The 27,962-nt window shown below is 44.6% G+C and overlaps 1 protein-coding gene and 1 long non-coding RNA gene across 5 annotated transcripts; one reads left to right on the plus strand and one right to left on the minus strand.

The window, feature by feature from the left end:
- The first annotated feature begins 688 nt into the window (after positions 1–688).
- Positions 689–23,079, plus strand: ADAT1 (adenosine deaminase tRNA specific 1). 4 transcript variants are annotated; one of them, XM_059667407.1, is made up of 11 exons: positions 741–790; positions 1,394–1,505; positions 4,140–4,329; positions 4,627–4,695; positions 5,626–5,680; positions 6,194–6,324; positions 10,699–11,317; positions 12,439–12,584; positions 13,335–13,434; positions 18,382–18,468; positions 21,646–23,079. In XM_059667407.1, exons 3-11 carry the CDS (start codon positions 4,161–4,163, stop codon positions 21,776–21,778), a joined length of 1,509 nt encoding a protein of 502 aa, XP_059523390.1. In that variant the 5' UTR covers positions 741–790; positions 1,394–1,505; positions 4,140–4,160; the 3' UTR covers positions 21,779–23,079. The 4 variants fall into 4 exon arrangements, with proteins under 4 accessions (XP_059523389.1, XP_059523390.1, XP_059523387.1 ...); XM_059667406.1 differs by lacking the exon at positions 1,394–1,505 and having other exon boundaries at positions 689–790; XM_059667404.1 differs by lacking the exon at positions 1,394–1,505 and having other exon boundaries at positions 742–892.
- Positions 17,408–27,713, minus strand: LOC132217316 (uncharacterized). Its single transcript, XR_009448874.1, has 2 exons — positions 26,215–27,713; positions 17,408–20,167 (listed from the first exon to the last, which is right to left on the minus strand). It is a non-coding gene; the product is annotated as an uncharacterized LOC132217316 (long non-coding RNA).
- Between the last annotated feature and the right edge of the window lie 249 nt (positions 27,714–27,962).

The following is a 27,962-nucleotide window of genomic DNA, read 5'->3' on the forward strand; positions in this document are numbered from 1 at the left end:
ACTCTGGATTTCTTAAACTTGGTATAAGAAAATTTTTAAATATCTCAATTTTTTAACATATTGATTACCCTTGAAATACTACTTTTGAGCCGAAACCGGTTTGGCTCAGTGGATAGAGCGTCGGCCTGCGGACTGAGGGGTCCCAGGTTCGATTCCGGTCAAGGGCATGTACCTGGGTTGCGGGCACATCCCCAGTGGGAGATGTGCAGGAGGCGGCTGATCAATGTTTCTCTCCCATCGATGTTTCTAACTATCTCCCTTCCTCTCTGTAAAAAATCAATAAAATATATCTTAAAAAAAAAAAAGAGAAATACTACTTTTGATATACTGGGTTAAGTAAGATAGGTGATTAAAATTAGTTTCACCTATTTAGTTTGACTTTTTAAAATGTCTATTAGAAATTTTTAAATTACATATCTAGCTCAATTTTAAGTTACATATCTAGCTCAAATTATATTTCTATTGGACATTGCTGTTTTAGACAGAAATTCAGGCTCGTGTTCCAAGACATGATATTCAACTATTATTTGAACCATATCTTACCCCGGAGTCAGCTTCCTTCAGCCCATTTCACCTGTACCTACTTAACAGTTCCGCAAGCCGCCGGACCGGAAGCACCAGCACCACGCCCCCCTGAAGGACTACAAGAGCCAGCGTTCCCTGCGCGCTTCTGGGGGCGGGGCTTGGAAGAGCAGCCTCTTTGTGACATTACGTTCCCTACGCTGCGTGGTTCCGCTCGTTCCCTCGAGGGCGCGCGTCTTGAAGGTGGGAGGGGAGCGTCGGTGACACGGTGGGTTTACTCGGCCAAGGGCACGCGAGCGAGCGGGGGCTTGGGACTCCGGGTGAGGCGCCCTCGGTCTGACTTTTCCGAGGCCATATTGTGTGGGAAGAGGTGAGGACCGTCCCACCCCCGATGCGCGCTACGTGGCAAAGTGCTGCTCCTTGTCCGCCGCGTGTGCGAGCTCTAACTGCGGGCGAGCGCGGGGGGTGCGCCCTCCGCAGCCCGCATAACCCGCGGAGGTAGGCGCGCACCTTCTCCCTGCTTCACGGGTCTGCAGACGCCCTGGGAACCTTGGGTGCCTGTTGTAACTGGACGAATGGGCCCCAGCCCAGGCCTCTGGAGAAGAGGGTCCGCTGCCGCGTTCATTGAGGAGGGGCCATCAGGGGAGTGGCTTACGTCCTCCCAACATCTCTAAACCCTTGCCTTAATTTTTACTTCAAAAGGTGGTGGGTTCATAAGCTCTTTGCAACTGCGGGACAAAACAAGAACAAAAAAAGCCTGTTTAACGGAGCTATTGTTGCATGGGAAGCAGCTGTTCAAGATCTAGGAGAGAGTGGATTTGAATTTTAGTGGACCTAGTATATAAAAAACATTTCTTCATCTATTGTGCAGGCTCCTCCAGACTCACATGTTAATGAGGTGATATACAGTTCTGGGCTGCTTCATCGTAGGCGTCAACGTTTCCTACCGCAAGTTGTGTCTTCCTTGCTCTTAGTAGCTTGTGGTGTGTATCTCTGGTTTAATTACAGGTTGTTTCTCTGAGTATCTGCCTTCACAAAATATATTGCCCTGTGATAGCCGCATCCCTTCCCCCTAGAAATGAGAGGGAAATCCAGATGGAGGATTTCGGAGTCTCCTATACTTTTCTTATGCTCCAATAGATGCAAGACTTATGTTGGATTTCTGATTTTAAAGTCACAGTTACGTCAGTTTTTGCCAGATTCCTGTTTTAAATCACTCTGATCTGATTTTCCATGACCAGTTATTGCAGTGACAGGCCTGCACATCTGAACTGCTTTATAGATAGGCATATGAAAGAATTTTAAACGTTTATTTGAGCAAGAAGCAATACTAACGCTCCAGCACCAAACCGGAAGTGGTTTGGGGCACTCTGCAAGCAGGAGCTAGGGGAAAGACAGAGAAAGTGCATAAGCAAGAAAGGAAGTTATTTGATTGGTTGTAGCTTAAAGCCTAATTGGCTGTGATTGGTTGTCCTCAGTGTTTTGATGTAATATTTGTGGAGGTAAGAAAGGTCCAAATCTACAATTTTATGAGTGTTTTTGAACCAAACTGACAATTCCCAGGAAGCAGACCTTGATGGATTGAGAAAATGCTTTAGAGAATAGCAGTTTTGCAACTTATTTTATGTATTAGAATAAAAGGAGAGGTAGGAGGGTTACATGAAATCCATGTAGATTAAGGGGGCTGGAGAAAGCAAAGCAGGGACATCTCTGGGATTGGATAAAAAGGCAAAAGAGAGAAACACATAGATCTTTTACATGGGTAGATACAGGATAGTCAGTCATCAACATTTATAGCACACTAGAGGCCTGATGCATGAAATTCCTGCAAGAGCAGGCCTTCCTCCCCCCTCCCCCCCCCCCCCCCCCCCCCGGCTGCCGGCACCAGCTTCCCTCCAGCACCTGGGCCCCGGGCTGCTTCCCTCTTACAGCCGCCCAAAGGCACCTGGGACCTGGGCTGGCTTCCCTCCAGCCCTGACTTCATCAGGAAAGACGTCCGGAATGATGTCCGGAAGACATCCAGTCTAATTAGCATACTACCCTTTTATTATTATAGATAGATAGAACAAGATGACAATGAGGGCTTCCATGGTCTCTTGCTCTGGTGGTGGTTGTGCCCTGAGGGATCTGGAAAAGGAGAATACTCTGATATTTCAGAAGTATGTTTTCTTAGATGCAGAAAGACAATGGACGGGTTCACTTAAGGTAAAGATGGACCTTTGTCAAGGGAATCTACAGGCCTAGGACACGACTACCCACCGTAACTTGCTTTTCGTTAGGAAGTTTTATATTCAGGTCATCTATGTAGTTACTTTTGGTCTCTGAGTTGGTAAGGCTTGCCATATAGGCCTTCCCTGCCTGAGCTTGTCTGGTTTAGGATGTGGCCCCTTTTTCCTTCACATCCAAAGGTTCCTCCAAATTTGGTTTTCCTCCAAGTCAGAGGTTCTTTTTAGTATTACTAATCACAGTTGACACTAATTGTGCTCAATATTATAGCAGTTACTTTTTATAGATACTTAATCCTCACAATAACCCCATGGATTAAATTTGACTGTAATTATTATTTTAATAGATGAAGAAACAAACACAGGTTAAGCAATCTACCCAGTTCCACACAGTTAATATAAGCAAAGCCATAATTAGAACCCAGAAATGGTGACTAGAACCCACATTCTTCCCAATTCCTATGAGAACACTTGACTAGTGAGAATCTACTGGGCTCTGTCACTTCACTCTGCATCATAAAACGATATAGGAGAAATTAAAGGTTTGCTTTCCTGGGAGGGGCATCAGTGGAGATTTACTGGAGGGAAATACAGAACCAATTTGCGCCCTAGCCAGTTTGGCTTAGTGGATAGAATGTCAGCCTGCAGGCTAAAGGGTCCCACGTTCAATTCTGGTCAGGGGCTCAGTCCTCAGTGAGGGGCATGCAGGAGGCAGTCAATCAATGATTCTCTCATCATTGATGTTTCTATCTCTCTTTCCCTTTCAAGTCAATAAAAATATATTTTTCAAAAAGAGAACCAATTTAGGGTGGAGGGGGTAGAGGAGAGAGAAAAATAAAATGCCTGAAAGTGAGGATAAAAAATAGCTTGGCCCTGGCCGGTTTGGCTTAGTGGATAGAGCATTGGCCTGGGAACCAAAGGGTCCCCAGTTCAATTCTGGTCAAGGGCACATGTCTGGGTTGCAGGCTTGATCCCCAGTGGGGGGCATGCAGGAGGCAGCCAATCAATGATTTTCATCATTGATGTTTCTGTCTCTCTCCCCCTCTCCCTTCCTTTCTGAAGTCAATAAATTATATATATATATATATATATATATATATATATATATATATATATATATATATTTTTTTTTTTTTTTTTTTTTTTTTTAAACAGCTTGAAGAAATAGAAGTCTTCTGGGGTTGATAGGATTTGGGATTTCTTTGATCTTTCCTTAAAGATGAAAATGGGCAGGGAAGTAGAAAATGACCCATAGAGTTTCAGATAAAGAAACCTCAGTGTGAACATAGGTGAGCTACACCAGAAAGCCTGTTGAAATACACTAGTGCGAGGGTGTAGCATTGTGCATTGGTCCTCCTTTCTGTACTTATGATGGTTGTGATTTTTGATTAGGATCTCAGCACCAGCTCAACCATGTGGACCCCGGATGAGATTGCACGCCTATGTTACAAGCACTATGGGAGCAGGCTGCCCAAGCAGGGGAAGCCTGAGCCCAACCGGGAATGGACGTTACTAGCAGCCGTGGTGAAAATACAGCCTATAGCTGGCCAAGCCTGTGACTGCCCTGACAAACAGGTGCCAGGTGAGACCTTTTCTCCTTGAAACTCTCCCTCTTTTTGTCAGAGATGGTAGAATGATACATGGCTCTACACAGGGACAGTCGCCGCGGGTATAAACTGCGATGTTGGGCATGTTCTCCTGCTCTCCGCCAGGTGGCGCAGTACTTCAAGTGGTGGGAAATGGCCGTGCCGGAACCCCAGTCCTCGCAGATGGGTCAGCCTATGGGAATGCTGAGGAATGTGCAGGCTTATTAAACCCGAGGACTGGGGACTATTCCGATTCTAAAAGCTCACTAATAACTCGTCTTTTCTTCCCTCAGTGACAAAGGAAGTTGTCTCAATGGGAACAGGAACAAAATGCATAGGCCAGTCCAAAATGAGGAAGAGCGGTAAGCCCACATTGGGTCTAAGCATTGCCTGTCTAGGGGAGCTTTGGAAATGCTGTCCATGTTGCACTTTCCTCTCCTCTTCAGAGCCAAGGGGTCATATTACTGAGATGGCTGACATTTCAGTTCACACTGACTGTCACTGGCTCCAGTTGGAAGGACAGAACTCATTAAAAGAATGGGAATAACCAATGGAAGCAAAGGCTGCCAGGAACGCGCTGTCTTAGTGGATTGAAAGTTGGCCAGTATTTTCATGCTCAGACCAGAAGTTCCCTGGGCTTAGCTAATTTTCAGTATCTCTGAAAACCCAGAAAGCAGTCAGCACCAAAAAGAATATGGAAATTCCTCGGAGTTCTGGCATCTTCACCTTCTGCTTCCCGTTAGGAGAGTCCTCCTGGAGTTTGCTTCGCCCATTCTCCTAGCTTTGCCTCCTGTATATGAGGAAGTTGTTCAAGGACCACTATGGATTGAATTCCATGGAAATGTATCAGCATGAGACCAAGTATGATACCAGGGCACAAAAGATCTGGATCCCTGTCCTTCAGATAAAGATTTCCTATAAATCAGTAGTTCTCAGCTAGGGGAGATTTTGCCCCCAGGGGACAGTTGGCAATGTCTGGAGACATTTTTGGTTGTCATACCTGGGAGAGGGGAGTGTGTTGCTGGCCTGCCAGGAATGCTGCTTAACATCCTACAATGCACAGGACAGACCCCCACAACAAAGAATTTTCTGGTCCAAAATTTCAATAGTGCTGAGTTGAGGAAGCCTGAAGTAAATGCATTGCCATTAATGCTTGTGATGCTTTCTGGCAGAGCCCTCCAGGAGCTACGTGGCCATCCTGGGTGCTGGGGAAACTGCTATGTTCTGCTGCCAGGAACCAGGGCGCATCTCCAGGTTCCTATGTCTTCACTAGTGTCCTGTCTTTGCCACAGGAGATATCCTCAATGATAGCCATGCTGAGGTCATAGCCAGAAGGAGTTTCCAAAGGTAAAGTCACGTCTCCAGAGAGTCTGATTTAGCCTGGGTTGGGGGCCCCAGAATTTGCACTTCTAATAAGCTCCCAGCAAAACTGATTATGTTATTTAGCCTGTAAACTAAACTTTGACTAACACTGGTCTATACAGTGGGTCTCATGCTTGAGTGTACATCAGAATCACCTAAAGGGTTTGTTAAAATCCAAATTGCTGGGCCCACCCCCACAGATTCTGAATCAGCAGGTCAAAAGTGGAGTCTGAAAAGTTGCACTTCTTTTCTCTTCTCTTCTTTTCTTTCTTTTCTTTTCTTTCTGACGTTGCATTTCTAACAAATTCCAGATGATGCTTATGCAGCCAGTTCAAGGACCACACTTTGAGAATCACTGGTCTAGATTTCTCATAATTCCAAATAACTGTCAGTTCCATTGGTCATTAGTAGATCTTTCTTTCTTAGTAATTACCCAGCTAGTCTTCCCCGTTACCACAGAGATTGGTATTCTTTCTGATATCCTCCTGCACCCATTAGGTACCTTCTCCATCAACTTCACTTGGCAGCCACCTTGAAGGAGGATAGCATCTTTATCCCAGGAACTCAGAGAGGACTGTGGAAACTCAGACCAGACCTTTCATTTTTATTTTTCTCCAGCCACACACCCTGTAAGTATATTCAAGCCTTTGGATTAATGTTGCATTGTCTACTTCCTTCTGTTCATCTTATCTGTCAAAAAAAAAGCACTTCTAGCTGAAGTGTAGCTACAACCAACAGCAGTGCCTTTTTGTGAATAGACCAGTGTGCCTAACCATTTCTCTGCCAAGAAAAGGCAGGGGGCGGGGCTATTGGGGGAGGGGTACTCACTTCTCATTTTCTAATCAGGACTGGGGAACCTAAAGCTGAAACCCTACCAGGTCTGAAACCAACAATAAGGCTTAGAAGTACAAACTGATTTCATTCACTCACTCACTCACTCATTCATTCATTCATGCATTAAACAAATATTTTCTGTTTGTCAGGGACAGTATGACACACTGGGTACATAGCAGTGAATGAGACTAGCCCCTTACTTACTCTCATAGTCCGTTAGGGAATGTTGACAGTCATGGTTAGTTAAGGTAAATCTTGGTGAGTTACTGGAGGATGTTCAGGTGCTGGGGTTGCATTAGGCAGGAAGACCACACCTGGCCTGCAGAGAGTCATTTCTATTCTGTTTTCTGTCTTGAAAATTAAGAATAATTTCTGCCCTTTGTAGGCAGCAACTAGGGGATGGCAGTCCTCACCGTAAAAACTTTGAAATAAGGATGTAAGATTATTCTCTGTGTGTTACTTTAAGAGTAACACATGTAATTAGAGCAAAGATGGGTAATCACTCTAAGAGACAGAATAGCTCTCAAGACTTGATCATAATTCAAATAAAAAGTAGAGTTTAAGAAAGAATGAGTTGCCGTGACCGGTTTGACTCAGTGGATAGAGCATTGGCCTGCGGACTGAAGGGTCCCAGGTTCGATTCCAGTCAAGGGCATGTACCTTTGTTGCGAGCACATCCCCAGTGGGGAGTGTGCAGGAGGCAGCTGATCGATGTTTCTCTCTCATCAATGTTTCTTTTTTTTTTAAGAGGTGAAGTTCTTTTTTTTTCTTTTTTTTTTTAATATATTTTATTGATTTTCTACAGAGAGGAAGGGAGAGAGATAGAGAGTTAGAAACATTGATGTGAGAGAAACATCGATCAGCTGCCTCCTGCACATCTCCTGGGGATGTGCCCGCAGCCCAGGTACATGCCCTTGACCGGAATCGAACCTGGGACCTTTCAGTCCACAGGCCGACGCTCTATCCACTGAGCCAAACCAGCTTCGGCATCTCATCAATGTTTCTAACTCTCTATCCCTCTCCCTTCCTCTCTGTACAAAATCAAATAAAATATATATTTAAAAAAAAGAAAAAAAAGAATGAGTTGATTGAAAAAGAGTTGATTAAGATCAAAGGTCAGAAAAATGATGGGGCTCATCCATGCTGTTCTTAACAGTGGGTGCTCTGGTCCTAGGACCGAAGGACGTTTCCTAACTCAGTGCTTCTCAGACTGTAATATGCATATGAATCACCCAGGAATCTTGCCAAAATGCAGATTTACATTCTGGGGTGGAGCCTGAGGTTCTACATTTCTAATCAACTCATGGTTGATGCCAGTGGTGTTGGTCTATGAATCACATTTTGAATAGCCAGGGTCTGGCTGATTCTAGTAGAGAATCAGATGCATCTGGGGATCAAGCTAGTCTGACCACCTAATCAAATGACATAAATCAATGTCCGCAGGTTGGTACTGCTCTGTGAGTGTACTGATCTATGAGAAAAATCAGAACTATGTAATGAGTTTTTTAAAAAGCTAATTTCTTTCCATTTAAAGGTTATGATTTTAATATTTTTAAAATAGCAATACTGTAATTAGGATCCTTAAAGACCTTACTTGATGAAATAAAAAGTTTATCGCCTTCTGTTAATCTTAAAATCTTATGGAAATTTTACTGGTCTGTGAAATAAAAATCTAGAGCCACTAACCTAACTCCCTGGCTCATTTAAGAAATATTTTTTACACAAAAACGTAAGAGAAAATTTAGTAAGGCACAGATGTAGAAGTGAACAGTAGAAGAAATGGGCTCAGGAGTTAATGGGCTGTACATAAGGGGGCAGGGGAAGCTGCCTGCGTGTTCCCTGGAGGGAGGGCTCTAAAAAAAGTTTTTAAATGTGATGTCCACCCAGGGTTTGTCTGCAGAAAGAAAGAACACTACCTAGAGATGTGACTATTTGGCTCTCTTGGCATTTATTCCTCATTATTAATTGATAATTTGGTGCATTGGTTAGTTACTTCTGACTCTTATTTGTGAGTTTTATTAGCATGAGTCAGCCTCTCAAGTTCAGGCATCTGTCAAGATCAAATCTCTGAGCCTCAGAGTGGGAGGTGAGCCCTGATGAATTCTCCAAAGTCACTGTCACCTTATGAGGTCTCTGGAAATCTGCCAGCCAGCCTCTCTGGCAACACGCCCACTAATGCATCTCTTGCCTTTCCCACTCTTGGGTTTTATTACTCACACGCTTTAGAAAAGCACCACATTAGGTTAGTGTTTGAAGTAGTAGCTCCCTTCTCAAAAGCTGTGCTCTTTCTTTTTTCCTTTATTGATTAAGGTATACATATGTGTATTTATTCCCCCATTGCCCCCCACCTCCACGCTCATGCCCTCACCCCCCTGGTTTCTGTGTCCATTGGTTAGGCTTATATGCATGCATACAATTCCTTTGCTTGATCTCTCTCCCTTACCCCCACCCTCCCCTACCTTCCCTCTGAGGTTTAACGGTCTGATCGATGCTTCTTTGTCTCTGGATCTGTTTTTGTTCATCAGTTTATGTTGTTCATTATATTCCACAAATGAGTGAGATCATGTGGTATTTATCTTTCTCTGACTGGTTTATTTCGCTTAGCATAATGCTCTCCAGTTCCATCCATGCTGTTGCAAATGGTAAGAATTCCTTCTTTTTTACCAAAGAATAGTATTCCATTGTGTCAATGTACCACAGTTTTTTAATCCACTCATCTGCTGATGGACACTTAGGCTGTTTCCAAATCTTAGCTATTGTAAATTGTGATGCGATGAACATAGGGGTGCACATATCCTTTCTGATTGGTGTTTCTAGTTTCTTGGGGTATATTCCTAGAAGTGGGATCACTGGGTCAAATGGGAGTTCCATTTTTAGTTTTTTGAGGAAACTCCATAAAAACTCCACAGTGGCTGCACCAGTCTGCATTCCCACCAGCAGTGCAGGAGGGTTTGTTTTTCTCCACATCCTCGCCAGCACTTGTCATTTGTTGATGTTAGCCATTCTGACAGGTGTGAGATGGTACCACATTGTCATTTTGATTTGCATCTCTCGGAGTGCTCTTTACTAACCTGTTTTTGTTTCTTTTCTATTCCCTGTAAGCACAGAGTAGGTCAGAAATTCCTAAACCAGTATAGGGAAACACCAGCTGTGTAATGTACTGCAGAGTTTTTACTCTGAGGATATGTACATACATCTCCAAGATGGGAAAACTGTAAGCATTGTTTGCCAAACTTATTTAACCGTGAAATCAGCCACCCACTTTTGTTTTCCAAGACATCTTGTGGGATAACATTTTACAAGATGCACTTGGGAAACTGCTCATTCTAAACAAATGGTTCTCAGCTTAGGACTATTTTGTTCCCCAGGAGACATTTAAGAACATCTGGAGACATTTTTGATAGTCAGACTAGGGAACTCTAATAAGTGGAGACCAGGGAGGTTGCTAAACATCCTACAATGTACAGGACAGAGCCCACAGCATAGACTTACCTGACCCAAATGTCAGTAATGCGGAGGTTGAGAAACCCTGGTCTAAAACTAGTGTTGCCCTAGCCAGTTTGGCTCAGTGGATAGAGCGTCGACCTGCAGACTGAAGGGTCCCAGGTTTGATTCTGGTCAAGGGCACATGCTTGGGTTTCAGGCTCAATCCCCAGTAGGGGGCGTGCAGGAGGCAGCCAGTCAATGATTCTCTCTCATTATTGATGTTTCTGTCTCTCTCTCTCCCTTTCTCTCTGAAATATATTAAAACTAGTGTTTCCAAAACTTCCTGTGATAAGAGTTCCCTGGGATCTTTGTTAAAATATTCAGTTTTCCATACCCCCTTCCCTCCAGAGATTATAACTCACTGAGTCTAGGAGAGGTTCAGGGTCATCAACAAGAGGATTCGTATTAGGCAAATTTGGGCAACTGTTCCTAATTCATCTCAGGTCAGCTGGGAGAATAATATTGAGCTTTGTTTAAAGTAGTGGTCTCAAAGTTGAGTTTGCATCCGAATCATCTGGAGAGTTCATTAGTGTACAGACTGCTAGATACACCTCCAGAGTTTCTGATGTAGCAGGTCTACTGTGGGTCCCAAAAATTTGCATTTCTAACAAGTTGCTAAGATATGCTGCTGTGACTAGTGGCACTTTGAGAACCACTGGTTTAAGGGGTTTCTTCTCCTGTAGGTGGGGATGCCTCTATCATCCCAATGCTCGAGTTTGAAGATCAGCCTTGCTATCCTGTCAGTAGAGATTGGGCCCATAACCCATCAATGGAAGCCAGTGGTAACCTGGAAGCTACTGAAGATAAAAGGAAATGTGAAGACCCGGACAGTCGCATGACCAAAAAAATGAGGCTTGAACCCGGAACTCCTGACAGAGACGTCACCAACGGTGTGGCTCACCATCAGAGTTTTGGCAATCAGGGAAGTGGCCCAGTCCCCCCAAGTGTCAGCGGCTCTAATGTTACCTCGGAGGAACTGGCCACTGTCACTGGGATGGCCCCCAGTGGTGCCAAAGTGGTGGATGTTTATAGGACAGGAGCCAAGTGTGTGCCTGGCGAAGTGGGAGACTCGGGGAAGCCTGGTGTTGCGTATCACCGGGTAGGGCTGCTCCGAGTGAAGCCAGGCCGGGGAGACAGGACTTGCTCCATGTCCTGCAGCGACAAGTTGGCACGGTGGAATGTCCTTGGATGCCAGGGGTCACTGTTGATGCACTTCCTAGAAGAGCCTGTCTACCTGTCAGCTGTGGTCATCGGGAAGTGCCCATACAGCCAGGAAGCCATGCAGAGAGCACTAATTAGGAGGTGAGAGGGCAGGGAGGGGGGGCTCCAAACATTTAGCTTTGTGTGTCGTCATTTTTTTTTTAAATATCCTTTTTATTTTTTATTTTATTTTTATTTTTTTTAATATATTTTATTGATTTTTTACAGAGAAGAAGGGAGAGGGATAGAGAGTTAGAAACATTGATGAGCGAGAAACATCGATTAGCTGCCTCCTGCACACTCCCTACTGGGTATGTACCCGCAACCAAGGTACATGCCCTTGACCAGAACTGAACCTGGGATGCTTGAGTCCGCAGGCCGTAGCTCTATCCACTGAGCCAAACCGGTTAGGGCAGTGTTGTCATTTTTTAAGAAGAAAAGGAAATCACTAAAATGGCCAGCAATACAACGTGTTTTCTGTTAAGACTTCAGTTGAGGAAATTTAATATGGTAAGATGCACATAATGTTTAAAGAACAATTCAGAAGATAAAGTAAGTTCATTTTGGTCTTAAAGTATATATGCCTATAGAAAAAGATTGTAGGAAGATGTACACAAAGGTATTAATATTTATTACCGCCGAAACCGGTTTGGCTCAGTGGATAGAGCGTCGGCTTGCAGACTGAAAGGTCCCAGGTTCGATTCCGGTTAAGGGCATGTACCTGGGTTGCGAGCACATCCCCAGTGGGGGATGTGCAGGAGGCAGCTGATCGATGTCTCTCTCATCGATGTTTCTAGCTCTCTATCTCTCTCCCTTCCTCTCTGTAAAAAATCAATAAAATATATTTAAAAAAAAATATTTATTACCACGGAGATGTGGTATTATTGGTAGTTTTTTCTTTGTGATTATTGTATTTTCTAATTTTTCTACACTGTACGTATATTGCTGTTAAATTTTTTAAAAACCTTCAAATATTAGTGTTAATTTTTAAAAAGGTAAATGACAAAGGGATGACCACTCAGTGTGGTCTCCCTAAAGAAGGCAGCTAAAGCCAGTGAATGCTGTAGTAACTGAGGGCAGGATGAAGCCATGGCCAGGGGAAGGCCTGTGTCAAATGGCCTTTGCCTGCCACCGAGACACAGGGGTGGTGATGTGGTCCACAGTCCTGGATACTCTCTTTCTCAAGGAGTATGCCTGAACAGTGCATTTTCCCGCACGTTTAGGTGTCAGAATGTCTCCTCTTTACCCGAAGGCTTTGGAGTCCAAGAAGTAAAAATACAGCAGTCGGAGTTACTGTTTGAGCAGAGCCGCTGTGCCGTGCAGGCAAAAAGGGCCGACCGTCCAGGGCGACTTGTTCCTTCTGGAGCAGGTAAGGGATCCAGGTTCCACTTGCCCTGGAGTAACTTGTCCCCAGTCCATGGAGTGGCTTGGGGTGGGCTGCATCCTCTCGGCCTGGGAGGCTGTTTACCATGCACATGGTCAGTCGTGTGGACTTTGGAGACACCCACACTGTCAGGTCCCTGCTCTATGTGACCCTGGGAAACCTACTTATCCTCTTTCAGCCTCAATTTCTTCATCTTTAGATAAGAATATAATTTATTTATCATGGTTGTTAGGATTAAATGAGAAATTCTGTTTCGTTCATTTACTGTGTGTTTAGCATGTAATAAATGCTCAGTGATAGTTGTTATGATGATGATGATGAGGAGGAGGAGGAGGAGGAGGAGGAGGATTAATTATGAACCACTTGTACTCTGGAAGCCAAGGGTCAGAGTGACAGTCATTATGTCTGACGTTATATCTAACTCTCATGGGTCTGCAGAGGCAGGGAAATATTTTTTTAATATATTTTTATTGAATTTTTACAGAGAGGAAGGGAGAGGGATAGAGAGTTAGAAACATCGATCAGCTGCCTCCTGCACACTCCCCACTGGGGATGTGCCCACAACCAAGGTACATGCCCTTGACCGGAATCGAACCTGGGATCCTTGAGTCCGCAGGCTGACGCTCTATCCACTGAGCCAAACCAGTTAGGGCCAGGGAAATATTTTTATCAAAACACTTCTGGGGTTTATAGAAAACTGAACAGTTTTAACTCTAGAATCTTATCTTTTCACAGCCATCAGCTGGAGTGCAGTTCCTGAGCAGCCATTGGATGTCACTGCCAATGGCTTTCCACAGGGAACAACAAAGAAAGGAATCAGAAGCCTTCAGGCCAGGTACAGCACACTGGGACAGAAGGAGATGGTGGCTGTGTACTTATACCACACCAGTAATTCCAGAACATTTCATCATTCCAAAAAGAAAACCCCATAACCATTAACGGTCACTCCCCACACTTCCCTCTCCCCACTTCTGGCAGCCCCTAATTTCCAGTCTGTCTCCACAGATTTATCTATTCTAGATGTGTCACATAAATAGTATCATACATCATGTGGCCTTTTATGTCTAACTTACTTCACTTAGCATTAGCCTGAGGGTGGGAGGGATTGTGGGGGAGTGGCCTCTCCACCACAATCTGGGTTGAGCTGTGAAATTGAATTTCACAGGTGGATTTTTTTGGACATGTTTATTTGTCTGATTCAACACAAACAATAACTAGTTACATCTTATTAGACTTAAAATAAGGTTCATTCTTCACAGCCATTAACCAGCTTTTAAATGGCCTAGACAGCAGACTTGGCCTGTGCCTGGTGGCCTAGGATGTTGAATTGAGCAATGTTTACAAAACTGTTGTGGGTAGAGATTTTTGGAGTTTTCCCCCAAGAGCCTTCCTGGCTTCAGGCCACCATTGTCAGCGCCTCTCAAGGGCACAACGCAGGTCATGAGGGACAGGAACCACATGTTTCCTGCTGAGTCTTGGTGAGGGGCTAGCAGCAGCTCTTATGGCCCCACCCGCCTGACTGTGGTTTAGGTTTGCTACTTTGCTTAAGTCTAAAATGCTCTTCTTCACTGTGAATGCACACCCTCTTTTACTTTAAACGTTCAGCTCAACCACCACTGTCTTCTGGCTCAAAATGATCATCTTTTCTCTAAATTCCCATAGTAGTGTTCTCCAGCTTCTCCCCACATGTGATTGATTTCTGTGTGATTGGGAGTGTCTCCTGTTCCCACCTTGCTCTGTCTCTGGTTATCCAGGTGACTTTGAACAAACCCCCCTGCCCTCTGGGCCTCAGTGTGTTCATATCTGTAAAAGGAGGACATTGGAGTAGATGATCTGAGGTCTCTGACACACTGTCTCTCTGCACTTAGAAGGCAAACTCCACACAGGGAGGAAGTATATGGTCAGAAAAGCAGGCGCTTTGTACTTCCTGGCTCCCTTTCTTCCTGGTTGTGTGAACTTGGAAAGATTACTCTGGCCTCTGAGCTTCCATTTTCCAAGCAGTGAAGCAAGGGTAACTAAGAGTATGCATTGCACAGGCATGTTGTGGAAATCGAAGGAAAGGATGCCTCTAACATGGTGCAGGGCTTGGAGTAGACATCTTATTAAGATGGATTTCCTGTTCATTTGTCAAATAAAGCTTCATATTATTTATGAAAGAGTCAGTTTTATTCTAAAGACCAGCAGCTGCTGGGGAAAAAGCAGGTTTTCTCATTGCTCATTCCTGAGTGCTGGCATCCAGGGACCACCTTCTTTAGAACTATAGGGAATAGGAACTCAGACTGGGATAATATACTAGTGCAACACTAAAGGAACTATTTTATTTAAATCCTTGTGTTTTCATTTGTTTTTTTTACCAACAATGAGATAACAGGACCCTCATTTTTGAGAAGCTTTATTTTATCCTGCTTCTTACAGGCAAATTCCTTTGCCCTAAAGTGGAAAATTCTCTTCCACTCCCTGTCCAGATAACAAGTATCCCAAAGAATTATTATGTAGCTCATTGGATTATAAAAGAAAAGACTGAGGGATTACAAAATAAATTTATATCTATTTGTTACTCTCTGCTACAATCAGTGTTTGTATCCAACAACTTGTGCTAACACTTATTATCCTATTATTTTATTTAGGAATTCCTTTGGAATTTTTAAAATTTTTATTGAATTTGAGAGAGAGAGAAACATTGATTTGTTGTTCCCCTTATTGAAGAATTTATGGGTTGCTTCTTATATGTGCTCTGACTGGAGATTGAACCCCAAATCTTGGCATATCAGGACGATGTTCTAACCAACTGAGCTACCTGGCCAGGGCCTAGAATCTACACTAATAAAAGAGAAACACGGTAATTGGTGTACGACCGCTACCCTTTTCGTTGGCAAATCAGCGAGATATGCAAATTAACTGTCAGCCAAGATGGAACTGTCAGCCAAGATGGCGGCTGGCAGGCAGATAGCTTGAAACTAACATGAGGCTTGCTTGCCTCAGTGATGGAGGAAACCAACGTTCCCCGCCTGCCGCTGCAGGCCTCTGAGCCTGCAGTTTCAAACATTGTAACAAATACCACCGGACTTCAGCCAGCAGATTCGCAACATTGTATGCAAAGGCCAGAAACCTACTTTCAGGAGCAGAGGCCTAAGAACTAGAGCCAAGCCTCAAGCTAAAGCTGGCCCAGAATAAAAAAAAAAAAGGAAAAAAGGAGCATTTGGGAGTTCAGTAACCCCCAGCCTGAAAACAGCCCTCAGCCCCTCACCCAGACTGGCCAGGCACCCCAGTGAGGACCCCCACCCTGATCCAGGATACCCTTCAGGGCAAACGAGCTGGCACCCACCCATGCACCAGGCCTATACCCTATATAGTAAAAGGGTAATATGCCTCCCAGCACCGGGATCAGCGGAGCCGAGAGGCCTCCCGGCACCGGGATCAGCATGACAGGGGGCAGCGCCCAAACACCCTGATCGGCCCTGCTCTGTGTGTGACAGGGTGCGGCACCCCAACCCCCCCCCCCCCGCCCCCCGGGCCCTGCTCTGTGTGTGACCGGGTAGAGCCATAACCTCCCCATCAGCCCCGCCCTGAGTGTGACAGTGGCGGCACCCCAACCCCCTGATCGGCCCTGCTCTGTGGGTGATAGAGGGCGGTGCCCCAACCCACTGATCCGCCCTGCTCTGTGTGTGACAGGGGACAATGCCCCAACTCCCCTATCAGACCTACTCTATGAATGACAGGGGGGAGCTCCTCAACCCCCTGATGGGCCCTGCTCTGTGCATGACAGCAGGGAGCTCCCCAACCCCCTGATGGGCCCTGCTCTGTGCATGACAGGGTACGGAGCCCCAACCCCCCTGATGGGCCCTGCTCTGTGTGTGACAGGGGGCAGTGCCCCAACCCCCGGATTGGCCCTGCTCTGTGCATGACGGGGTCGCGCCGCAACCTCCCCATCGACCCTGCCTTGAGTGTGATGGGGTGGTGCCCCAACCCCCCAATCGGCCCTGCTCTGAGCCCGACCAGGGGCTGCACCTAGGGATTGGGCCTGCCCTCTGCCACCCGGGAGCAGGCCTAAAGCCAGCAGGTCTTTATCTCCCAAGGGGTCCCAGACTGCTAGAGGGCACAGGCCGGGCTGAGGGACCCCCCCTCCCACCCGAGTGCACAAATTTTTGTGCACTGGGCCTCTAGTTTTTTAATATAGATAATCTTTTGCAAGTAGCATTTCCTCTCTAATCCTCCATTTCTTTCATTTTTTTTTTTTTTACTTACTGGGCTGGCTAGAACTAACAACATCACACTCATCTGCAAATAAAGGCTTTGGTTTTTGCTTTTCTTTTTTAATATTATTATTTCTTTCAGAGAGGAAGGGAGAGGGAGAGAGAGATAGAAACATCAATGATGCGAGAGAATCATTGATTGGCTGCCTCCTACACACCCTCTACTGGGGATCGAGCCCGCAACCTGGGCATGTGCCCTTGACTAGACTCGAACGTGGGACCCTTCAGTCTGCAGGCCGATGCTCTATCCACTGAACCAAACCAACTAGAGCTAGTTTTTGCTTTTCAATCCTTATTCCTTTTATTTCTTGGCTTACTGTACAGAACCTTTGTATAATGTTAGATAAAAGCAGTGATGACAAGTACTCTTGTCTTATTCCTGATTTTAAGGACATATATTTGCTGTAGGTTTTTATAGATACCCTGCATGAATTTCAATACCTTTCTTAGTTCTCATTTGTAAAAGGTTTTAAATCATTTGATGGATGTTGAATTCTACCAAATGCCTTTTCTGCATACATTTTCCTCATAGTTATATTACTTTTCTCCTCTAACCTGTTAATGAGGTGAGTTCCATTATTTTTTTGGCTTTGGAGTTTTTTTTTAATGTTAAAGCAGCTTTATATTCCTGAGTGCCTTACCACAATTAAGGCCCAGGGAAAGCAGCCTGTGAGGGCTCAAGGTTCTGCTTTAAGCCATGATTCTTTTCAGTAGGCCAGGTCCCAGCCAGGTAAGGGAGTCTCTTGACAGATTGTACAATCCCCTATATCATATGTTCCAATATGGTCACTGTGTCCAAGCTGATGGTACCGTTTGTGGAAACAGTGGAGGATACAGTGTGTAGACACGAGACACACATTGTGGGCACAGGCAACAGTTCCCAACTTCTAAATCAGCTCATGAATTGTGTTTATGAGGGAAAGGAAGGAGGTACATACAGTCTAGTACACACCGACGTGGATGAGCCAAACCAAGAAGCCCCAGGTGAGCTGGTAAGGAATCCACACTCACGTCCTTCACTGTTCAAATGATGACCTCCCTAAAGCTTGATGTTAGAAGCAATGGGTTGGCCTGCAATGGCACGTGTGCCCAAAGGGAGAGTCTGGAGACTCTGCCTCAGAAGGCTCATCCAAGTGGACCCCATACAAGGAGCAGCACTCAAGGTTCTGAAACAAAGCTTTTAATTTCTTGTAAACAATGTTACCCAAGGGGCCAGCTTTCTTGAAAGGAGGTAGCCAATGTGTTATGGAGGGTGTTCTGGGGGGAATTTGGTAATTTCACCTCTGCCTTTACCCCATTGGAACCTGTCCCTTGATGATTTCACTGCTGGTGACATTTCTAAAGATGTGATTCATTTTTGTGCCTCGACCTAATCAAAGCCTCAGGTCTAGATTTTCTCCTTGCCAGTACAGGTGAAATGGGGCTCTGGCACATGCAAACCTAAATACCATTGTGAAGCCTTGCATCTTTGATAGGGATCTGATATGTAGCAAACACTTAATGAGTCCTTTTTGTCTTTTTCCAAACAGATCTCGAATCAGCAAAGTGGAACTCTTTAGATCATTCCAGGAGCTGCTAAGCAGTATTTCAGAGGACAAGTGGCCAGACTCCCTCAGGTAACACTATTGACCCATGTTTTTTCCTAGTTAGGAAGACTTCTGGTTTCACTTTGGCTCATGCGTAGCAGGAAGCTTTAGCAGGAGTGGTGTTTCCATAGGCCAGTGGGTGCTCAGTGCTGACCACATGCTCTTCCATCCCGTCCCCATGGCCCTGCTTGTAGATCCGTGTATGATCTGAGGTATGGAGGATGGGTGGTTTGTGGTACAAACATTTTCAGTTATCAGACAATAACAACCTAGAGTTAGGCAAAACTTCACAGAATAAGGGCACTGCCCTCACAAACTGCCCTCACCTCAGATGCTAGCCACAAGCTCAGGGGCCCCAAGGCACTCATACTTCTGACCCACTGACTACAAACCCAGGGAGTTGCCACTCATGTTCAATAATTCACCAGAACAACTGATAGGAAAGCACCGTAGTTACAATTACCTTTTACCTTTTAAAAAATACCAGTTAGGCCCTAGCTGGTTTGGCTCAGTGGATAGAGCATTGCCTGCGGCCTGAAGGGTCCCAGATTCCATTCTGGTCAGGGCACATGCCTGGGTTGTGGGCTTGATCCCTAGTCATGGGAGGCAACTGATCAGTGATTCTCTCACATCATTGATGTTTCTATCTCTCTCTCCCTCTCCCTTCCTCTCTGAAATCAATAAAAATATATTTTGGGGTGGGGGGTGGAGATAGGAGTTAAGACCAGCTAAAAGAAGGGACACATAGGGCGAGGTCTGGGAGAGTCCCAAACTTGATGTTTGCACGTCCCGAGGATGCATCACCCTTTCAGCACCAACCAAGAAGCTGACCTGCGCTTCAGGGTCCAGAGTTATTGGGTTTTTATTAATAAAATGGTTGATTGACTCATAGTTCACATGATATGATTGAACTCAGTCTTCGTCTCCTCCTCCCACCCTAGGAGGCTATAGTGTTATCAGGTGTCTCAGTACTCCAGTTCTCTCATCTCCTGGTTGGTCTTTCTGGTATGGCCAGCCCCATTCTGAAACTCTAGGGCCCACCATGAGTTACCTTGTTAAACATAAACTTAGGTGTGATCTCAGGGTTCACCATGAATAACAAAAACAGCCCTATCACTGGGGAAATTCTAAGGATTTAGAGGTTCCCATTTAGGAACTGGCAACAAAGACCAGCCAAAATCTTTATTATATAACAGTAGGGAAGCAGCAGAGTAGCCAGAAACTTCTATATGAAGAGACTAGCCACCGTTATCACCATCATCCATACTGTGGTCAGTATTGATGCCCTTCAGTCTTTGGTGGTCAGTTTTTTTTGTTTCTTGTCTGGAAAAATGAATCAAGGTAGAACTGGGTGGGTTTCCATACATTCTTGTGTTAAAAACAAATCTGGACTTAGGTAAGGAGAGACTTTACTCAGAAGGATTATTGCGTAAGAGAAGGGGTCTGTTACAGTAGGAGGTCTAATGCAATGGCAAGAACACTCCAGTCATAAGCTTTGTAAGCCTCTCAAAGGGCAGATGGAAAGAGGGTTTCTTTTATATGGAGGGGTATGCAAGACTAAACAGAACCTGGAATGGGGGAGTGGGATGAGCAGCTGGTGTGATGGGACAGTTGAACAGGAAATGTCTTCTCTTGCTGTCAGTCAGTTCCCAGGAGGGGCTGTTAAGGAGTGGTTATACATTCTGGTGCTGGCTCAGGTTGAGGTTGGATCAAAGTTCTGGGGCCTGGGCTAAGGAGAGAAGGGTAAGTAATATTTGTTCAAGTTACCAGGTATTTTGTCAAGATTGGTCAGTGGTTTCAGCTAATCATTATGAGGCAAAGAGTGGGAATTTGATGGGTCTGTGTCTGGCCTGTCATAGGTAACCCAGGGGGCCATCCATGAGTCTTACCTAAGTCATGGGAAAAGGCAGTTCTTTGCGATCAGCCATTTCCCAGGACACGGAAGGATGGAGGGAGATTTCTTAACCATCGCTGTGTTTTAGAAACTCGGAGCTTGGGTGAAGTTTAACTGTCGTGTGTGTAGATCCCACCCTTTAACCAACAAAAAGCTGTAGGAAATTGATCGAACAACTGAAATCAATTTTTGCTGTAGTTAGAAACTTTGCCCTGCTGAAGTGAGCTAAGATACAACTTAGAAGCAGGGCAAATTGGATCAATAAGACACGAGTATCAGTTTCTTCAACTCTAAGATGCAAGGACAGAGCTCAAGGTCCAAGTTGAGAAAAAGGCTCAGAGGAGCCTGACTCAGATTTGGTCAAAGGAGAGAAGAGTCTGTCACAAGAAAATCTCTTAACAGGATATAAGTATTACAAATATTACTCAACATGGCCATTTTTTAGCAGGCAGAGACAACTAAGGGATTGGGAGGGATGTTGTTGGCTGGATAGGAGAGTATGGGTAGAATGGAAAGTGCTTTGCTTTGTTAGGGAAAATGTAGCCAAGAGGTTTCCAATGGCTGTATGCTCTGGTGGAAATTACAGACACTTAGGAAACTTTAAACCAAAAATATAATAGTTATTTTTGTTTTATCTGATTTTACCAGGACCAGACAAAGCTAGCATTCTGTTTAGTCTTGCCTGTTTTGTTTTGTTTTTTAATTTTTTTTTTATTGATTTCAGAGAGGAAGAGGGAGAGATAGAAACATCAATGATGAGAGAGAATCACTGATTGCCTCCTGCATGCCCCACACCAGGGATGAGCCCACAATCTAGGTATATGCCTGACCAGGGATCGAACTGTGACCTCCTGGTTCAAAGGTCAGTGGTCAACCACTGAACCACACTGGCTGAGCTGGGTGGGGGGTTTTTTTTGGGGGGGCGGGTTTAAAAAATTGATTTTGGAGAGAGGAAGGGGAGAGAGAGAGAAAGAAACACCGATTAGTTGCCTTCTGCACATGCCCCGACAAGGGCCAGGGATTGAATTTGCAACCTGGGTTTGTGTCCTCAGCACCTTTTGGTGTATGGGACGATGCTCCAAGCAGCTGAGCCACATGAACAAGGTCTCATTCTTGCCTGTTTTAATCCATGTTACTTTGTAGTGGTTTTCTTACAAAGGAGCCAGAGTCTCTCTAGGAAAGCATACTAAGATTATCCTGTTCCTGAGTCTCTTGTAGTAAATCTGAACAGTTGATGACTCAGGTGTCTTGTTGGCCATAGTGGTGAGCTGTTCAATGAAAACCTGTGTGCTTGGTGGTTATGTGTGCATTAGGGTGCGGAAGCTAGAAACATACCAGGAGTACAAGGAGGCTGCATCTGCTTACCAGGAAGCCTGGAGCGCACTCCGGAAGCAGGCATTTGGGTCCTGGATCAGAAATCCCCCGGATTACCACCAGTTTAAATAAGAAGAGAAAGTCTGCAGAGAGCTTACTGGTAGCAAGGTATTTTCCAGCCCTTCATGCTGGACCATATTTTTCCCTTTGTGCTGGATAAGCCTTAGCTTTTCTTGAGGCTGAATGAGGACAAATGTCTGCCTTCTACCAGAGCCACATATCTCTTCTGTGCAAGAGGGATGGAACTCCAGAACATGGAACAATCTATACTTGACTGAAGCAACTGTCTGCTAAAATGGAATCTCGCTAATGACCTTCGTATCTATCTGTCCTGACTTTTTTTTTATTGCTTCTCTAAAATATGGACTAAGAATTTGAAATACTATGATACTTTAAAAGTGATGCTCTGCTTTGTATTCCTACATTAATTCAGCAAATGTATTGTGCTGAGGTGATGTTTTAATCTCTGCGAGTTCTAGAGCTTTGCCTCGCATAGTGGACGTATATTTCGTTATACCCAGCCTTTCTTCCTTCGGAGAGCCACCCTTTCCTGCTCAGTGGGAAACTCTATGCAACCATGAGACTTGGTTGAAGCAAACCTTATTCCTGGCTCCAGGAATGTGAGCTAGCCCTGGACAGTCCTGGAACTATTGCCAGAGCTATCAGGAAAGATTCTCTCTCCTTTTGTATCAGGAGCTGTAAGGGCCACAGAATCTTGGAACTTGCTCTTCACACAAAGACAGCCAGCTTGAGAAATAAGGCAACAAAGAATGAAACAGCCAAGAGAATCAAAGCTCTGGTGACCTTGTTTGGATGCCTGAAGCTAGTGCCCACGGTGGACTTCAATGATGTGAGATAAATTCCTGTTGTTTTGAGTAGGCCTAGCTGATCCCAGAGAGACTGCTCCTCCCAGGACTAGCCTGTCCCTGCAGATACTAAGACTCATCTGGAATAAGCTACATAAAATATTTTGTATTTTTGCCAGTAAATTTAGAAGTGGGATTTGCTGAATCAAAGGGTAAATGAACATATAATTTTGCTTTACTTAAATATGTCTTCAAAATTTTGTTTCTAAGTATGAGTGCAAAAAATAAAGCAAAATGCAAGACAGCATTATAACATTTCATTTGTATATATATAAAAAAAAAAAACCCACGATGAGCCCTAGGTGATTTGTCTCAGTGGATAGGGTGTCAGCCTGTGGACTGAAGGGTCCCAAGTTCGGTTCCGGTCAAGGGCACATGCCCAGATTGCAGGCTCCATCCCTAGTGGAGAACGTGCAGGAGGCAGCCAATCAATGGTTCTCTCTCATCATTAATGTTTCTATCTCTCCCTCTCCCTTTCTCTCTGAAATCAATAAAAATATATTTTTTTATAAAGAAGGATGGAAGTTATATATCTGTTTTGTTTGTATATGCTAAACTATCTCTGAATAGACAGATACACAAGAAACCACTAACACAGGCTATGGGGAAGGAGAGGGAGTGGCTGGGGCCCAAGAGTGGGAGGGACACTTGTCCCTGAAGACCCTTTATATTTTGTTATTTAAAAAAAAAATTGAACCATATTAATATAGTACCTATTTTAAAAATACACTTTTAGAAATTAAAAAAAAAAGGAAAAAAGTTTTTTTATTTAAACTGTAGGAACACCAGAAAATATTCAGTGATATTGTATAGGAAAGAGGGACTCACCACATGCTTTCGGCAGCTCTGTTTATAATTCCACAGAATTATATCTTTCCTAACAAAATGACTTCTGGAATTTGACTATTTCAGGAGAGTTTACACTTTGGTGTTCTATGTTCACAAGTGGGTTCTAATGTTATGACTGTGTGTGCATCATTTTCTTTTTCTTTAGAATATTAAAAAAAATCTTAGCTTGATTTAATTTTTTGTATATATTCCATGAAGTCATTTCTGCCTCAAACCGCGGGGTTAAGTGCCTTTTTTTCATGGAGTTTGCCAGTGCCAAGCATTAGCTCACTGTCTGGGGAGATGAATCCGCTGTGGAGAAAATGACCCGGCCTGGCCGCCAGCGCTCCGGGGGGAAGAGAAGCAGGCACCGTCTGCTTTCATCGCGTCTGTGGCTGGCGGAAAGCTGCCTCCACCTGGACCTTGGCAACATTCTTTGGCTTTAAGACAATGTTCTGAGCAAGACTCACTCAAAGTTTTCCAGTTTCTAAAACCCAGTTTCCAGTTTCTAAGTTCCCTTGCTGGCTATTACATTTTCAGCTACCACTGTTCTGGGATGATGTCTGGGGAAGTCAGATGAGCTGTTCAGAGTCCCACTGCAGCAGGACGGTTACTGACACCAGGAAATGGCCTCCAAGTAGAAAGATAGGGTGCATATGTGCTCATTTTCAAAGGCTCAAGCAATCCTTTCCACAGAAACAAAGGCTGCTATCCTGAGGAGTGGTTGGATACAGAATGAGGCAAGAAGGCAGATGTTTTGGGAGAAAGCAACTGTATGTTCCAGAAAGACGAGTTCTTTTTATACCGCATGTTGAGGAATCATAATTGACCTTCATAACCTATAAATGTAAATTCCTTTAAATCTAAATGTGTCTGTACTGGGACAAAGACTGATTGCTGAAAGGCTTTTCAGATGGATCTAAAACAAAGCTTAAGTAGTACTTGTGGTCCAAAGGGGAGAGCAAAATTCTGCAGACACTTCAGGGAAGCAGGCAAAGTTGCATACATTCAATTTTCACTTCTTAAAAGTGGGGCCTCAAACTAATCAGAGAAATCAGAATAGTGGTTGTTGCCTGCTGGGGGCAGATGGGAGATTGGGGTTGAGTGGGAAAAGGCCCAAGGGAACTTTCTAGGATGATGGAAACATTGTTTTGAGTGCTGACTATATGAGTGTAAAAAATTTCAAACTTTATTTAGCTCTACACTTAACAAGATCTGTGCTTATTGTATGTAATTTGACTTCAATGTAAAAATTTTAAAAATAAACTAGTCCTTATAGGACTGGATATTCAAGTAATTATGTTCTCATACCAACTCTTGCCACTCTCTGTGTAGATGTAGGGAAAGTGTTCAATCTCTGATTTCTAACCTGTGAGCTGTTCTACAAAATAAGGTCCCAGTTAGTAGGATGCTCAGTTTTGTTCAACGGTAAGGTAGAATTTCTCATAAAAATTCTTAAGGGATAAATAATACAAGAGAAATTTTCTTCAGGAAACTGAGCCCATTGATGCTTTGAGAAACATATGGCCTCAGTAATGTCTGTAACAAGGAAGGGATGGAAATAATTCTCATCTGAGTTCAGTAACCTGGGTTCTGTATTTGGTGAGGACTTTTTGTGTCTCATCCCAATGAGCCTGCAGGATTCAGAACCAGCTTTTAGAACTAAGCGTGTTCAGCATTGCTGTTCAACCTCCAAGTGCAGGAAAGTGTCTTGATGGGGAAAAGGCAAAGGCAGAAAGTCACTGCAAGTGGGGAGCCAGGCTGCCAAATGTGTCTTGAGCACATGTTCCCTGAATTTGGGCTTGGCTCCAGAGGAGAAGAGCTCACAATGGAAACAGTGATGGCTGTATGCTCAGGCAGCCAAGAGAAAGAAAAGCGCATTGAAACCCGCAACGGCTGCCCGGGGAGAGGCACGGTGGGCCCTTGGTGGTGAAACCAACCTGACAACAGCCCATTCCCAGCATCTTTCTTCAGTTCAACAACAGGACCTTTATGTGCAAAATCTCAGGACATCTCTGAGGAATTATACTACCGGCAACCCACGCTTCGCCCAACAATAAATGCAGATAATCTAGTTTGCCCATTTTTGCTGAATTAGATTCTTTTACTTGAGAGAAAGAAGAGCTCTTCTTGATGTATATTCTACCAGCCACTCCAAGATTTCATCAACTTCCTTTTTTTATATATATACATTTTATTGATTTTTTTACAGAGAGGAAGGGAGAGAGACAGAGAGCCAGAAACATCGATGAGAGAGAAACATCAATCAGCTGCCTCCTGCACATCTCCTACTGGGGATGTGCCCGCAACCCAGGTACATGCCCTTGACCGGAATCGAACCTGGGACCCTTCAGTCCGCAGGCCGACGCTCTATCCACTGAGCCAAACAGGTTTCGGCAACTTCCTTTTTTATTGCTGCCACTTGTGAACTGCCCTGACCTCCCGTGAGTTCCTTTTCAGCTGACATTTTTAGGCTGCACTTTTGTTCACTTATCCAGTGCCATTGTGAATGCACTTCTATCCTAGCACAGCAGGACCCGCTGGGCTGAGAAACCAGCAGGCAGCCGGAGAAACAAGGCCTCAGGGGCTTTTGGCTGTAGCCCTGAGTTTGAATTGTACTCTAGGATGTAAATTGGTTGTGTGATCTTAGGAGGTAACTATATTATCAGAGTGTCAGTGTGCTCACCTTTGAAATGAGAGCAGCACTACCCCCTGGCAATAGGGCTGTGGGAATGAGATGAGATCATGCACAAGATAGGTATGAGAAGGGCTGCCCACCATGTGTACAGTGCCTGGCACATAGGAAACGCCAACCTGGGTCTGTCACTCAGCTCATAAGTGACTCTTCAATTTGCTAGTCCCAACTTCCAGAGCTTATGCTAATAAACATGAGATTGTCTTCAGGAGAAGCATATTGGGCAAATGTTTGTGGAGCCTCTTGCTGCACACCAGGCATGTGTAAGTTTGCCTGCATGCACCTTCTCCATCCCACATCTGGAAGCAACAGCCTGTCTCCAGCTGCTGAGGAGGCAAGGAAGCAAAGCTGTTGATCACAGAGCTATATATAGATCCTCCTGTGGAACTCATGGCTCTGCCTCCCACATGTCAACCACCAGGATCCTTTTTTCTCCCTAAGGAAATAAAAGATGAAAAGGGGAACCAATTGTGCTTTTTAAAGCGTTCTACCATTCAGTCTAATTAAAGAGTCTTTTAAGAATAAGAACATAGCTATATTACCTTCTTCCAAATTCTCCTTGAAGGAGATCCTTGGACCACCTTTGGGATTGGGTGCCCTGGTGCACAACCTGACTCATGCCCTCCAGGTGGCGCTGTGTGTTTCAGCCACTGTTGGCAGAATTAAGATTGCACTAGCACTTGTTAAGTAAGCTCTCAGCTCCAGGTGGACCAGTCATGTCATCTGAACACCATCAACATGACAGGCAAGGCCCTATGCACCTGAGGTACAAGGATAGGGGATAGTTCTCTTGTTGTTCATTGACCAATAGGAAAGAGGTCACAGCCTTTGCAATGGGACAGTACAATGTCATCTGAGGTCGATACCCAACCTGGAGAGGAAGCAGCCCAGATATACTTGAGCAAAGAGGTGAAGGGGAAGGATTAGGCAAGTAAAGGGAAATGGTGGTACATATGGAGACAGTTTTGAGGATATCTGAGGTAGAGAATCACCATATGCAAAGGTCAGAGATGAAAGCACACCATGCTGGGCTGGCAGGTATGGAAGGGGCTGGAGAGATCCTTGGGGCATGTTGGGGAGGACTTTATATACCCTGTGAAAGGGAATGTTCTAGTCCTGACTCAGCATTTCAGGAATTTTTATTTATTTATTTATTTTTTAAGAAAAGGTGTTGGGATGGAATTTGCATTTTTAAAAGATTGGTCTCTTGCAGAAACCAGTTTGGCTCAGTGGATAGAGCGTCGGCCTGCGGACTGAAGGGTCCCAGGTTCGATTCCGGTCAAGGGCATGTACCTGGGTTGCGGGCACATCCCCAGTAGGAGATGTGCAGGAGGCAGCTGATCGATGTTTCTCTCTCATCGATGTTTCTAACTCTCTATCTCTCTCCCTTCCTCTCTGTAAAAAAATCAATAAAATATATTTTAAAAAAACTAAATAATAAAAATAAAAAGATTGGTCTCGCCCTAACCCGTTTGGCTCAGTGGATAGAGTATCAGCCTGCGGACTCAAGGGTCCCAGGTTCGATTCCAGTCAAGGGCATGTACCTTGGTTGCAGGCACATTCCCGGTGGGGGATGTGCGGGAGGCAGCTGATCGATGTTTCTCTCTCATCGATGTTTCTAACTCTCTCTATCTCTCTCCCTTCCTCTCTGTGAAAAATCAATAAAATATATATTTTTTTAAAAAAGAGATTGGTCTCTTTTGTAGCAAAGAGGATGGATTGGCAGAGGTGGGGATGATGGCAGGGAGACCATAGTTGGGGGATTACCATAGTAATTAGAAATGACGAGGCCCACCCAGACAATAATGGTTTTAGGAGCCATAGGGAGGGGACTGACTTGAGAAACACACAGAGGCTGGTGAGGCTG

The sequence above is a fragment of the Myotis daubentonii genome, chromosome 15 (genome assembly GCF_963259705.1).
Source record: "Myotis daubentonii chromosome 15, mMyoDau2.1, whole genome shotgun sequence".
Classification (NCBI taxonomy): domain Eukaryota; kingdom Metazoa; phylum Chordata; class Mammalia; order Chiroptera; family Vespertilionidae; genus Myotis; species Myotis daubentonii.

Excerpts from the sequence above, each read along its gene's own strand:
- ADAT1 (XM_059667406.1), top strand. The coding sequence starts at position 4,161 with ATGTGGACCCCGGATGAGATTGCACGCCTATGTTACAAGCACTATGGG. Across the intron at positions 4,330-4,626 it reads CCCTGACAAACAGGTGCCAG|TGACAAAGGAAGTTGTCTCA; the intron begins GTGAGACCTTTT and ends TTCTTCCCTCAG. Across the intron at positions 5,681-6,193 it reads GCCAGAAGGAGTTTCCAAAG|GTACCTTCTCCATCAACTTC; the intron begins GTAAAGTCACGT and ends TGCACCCATTAG.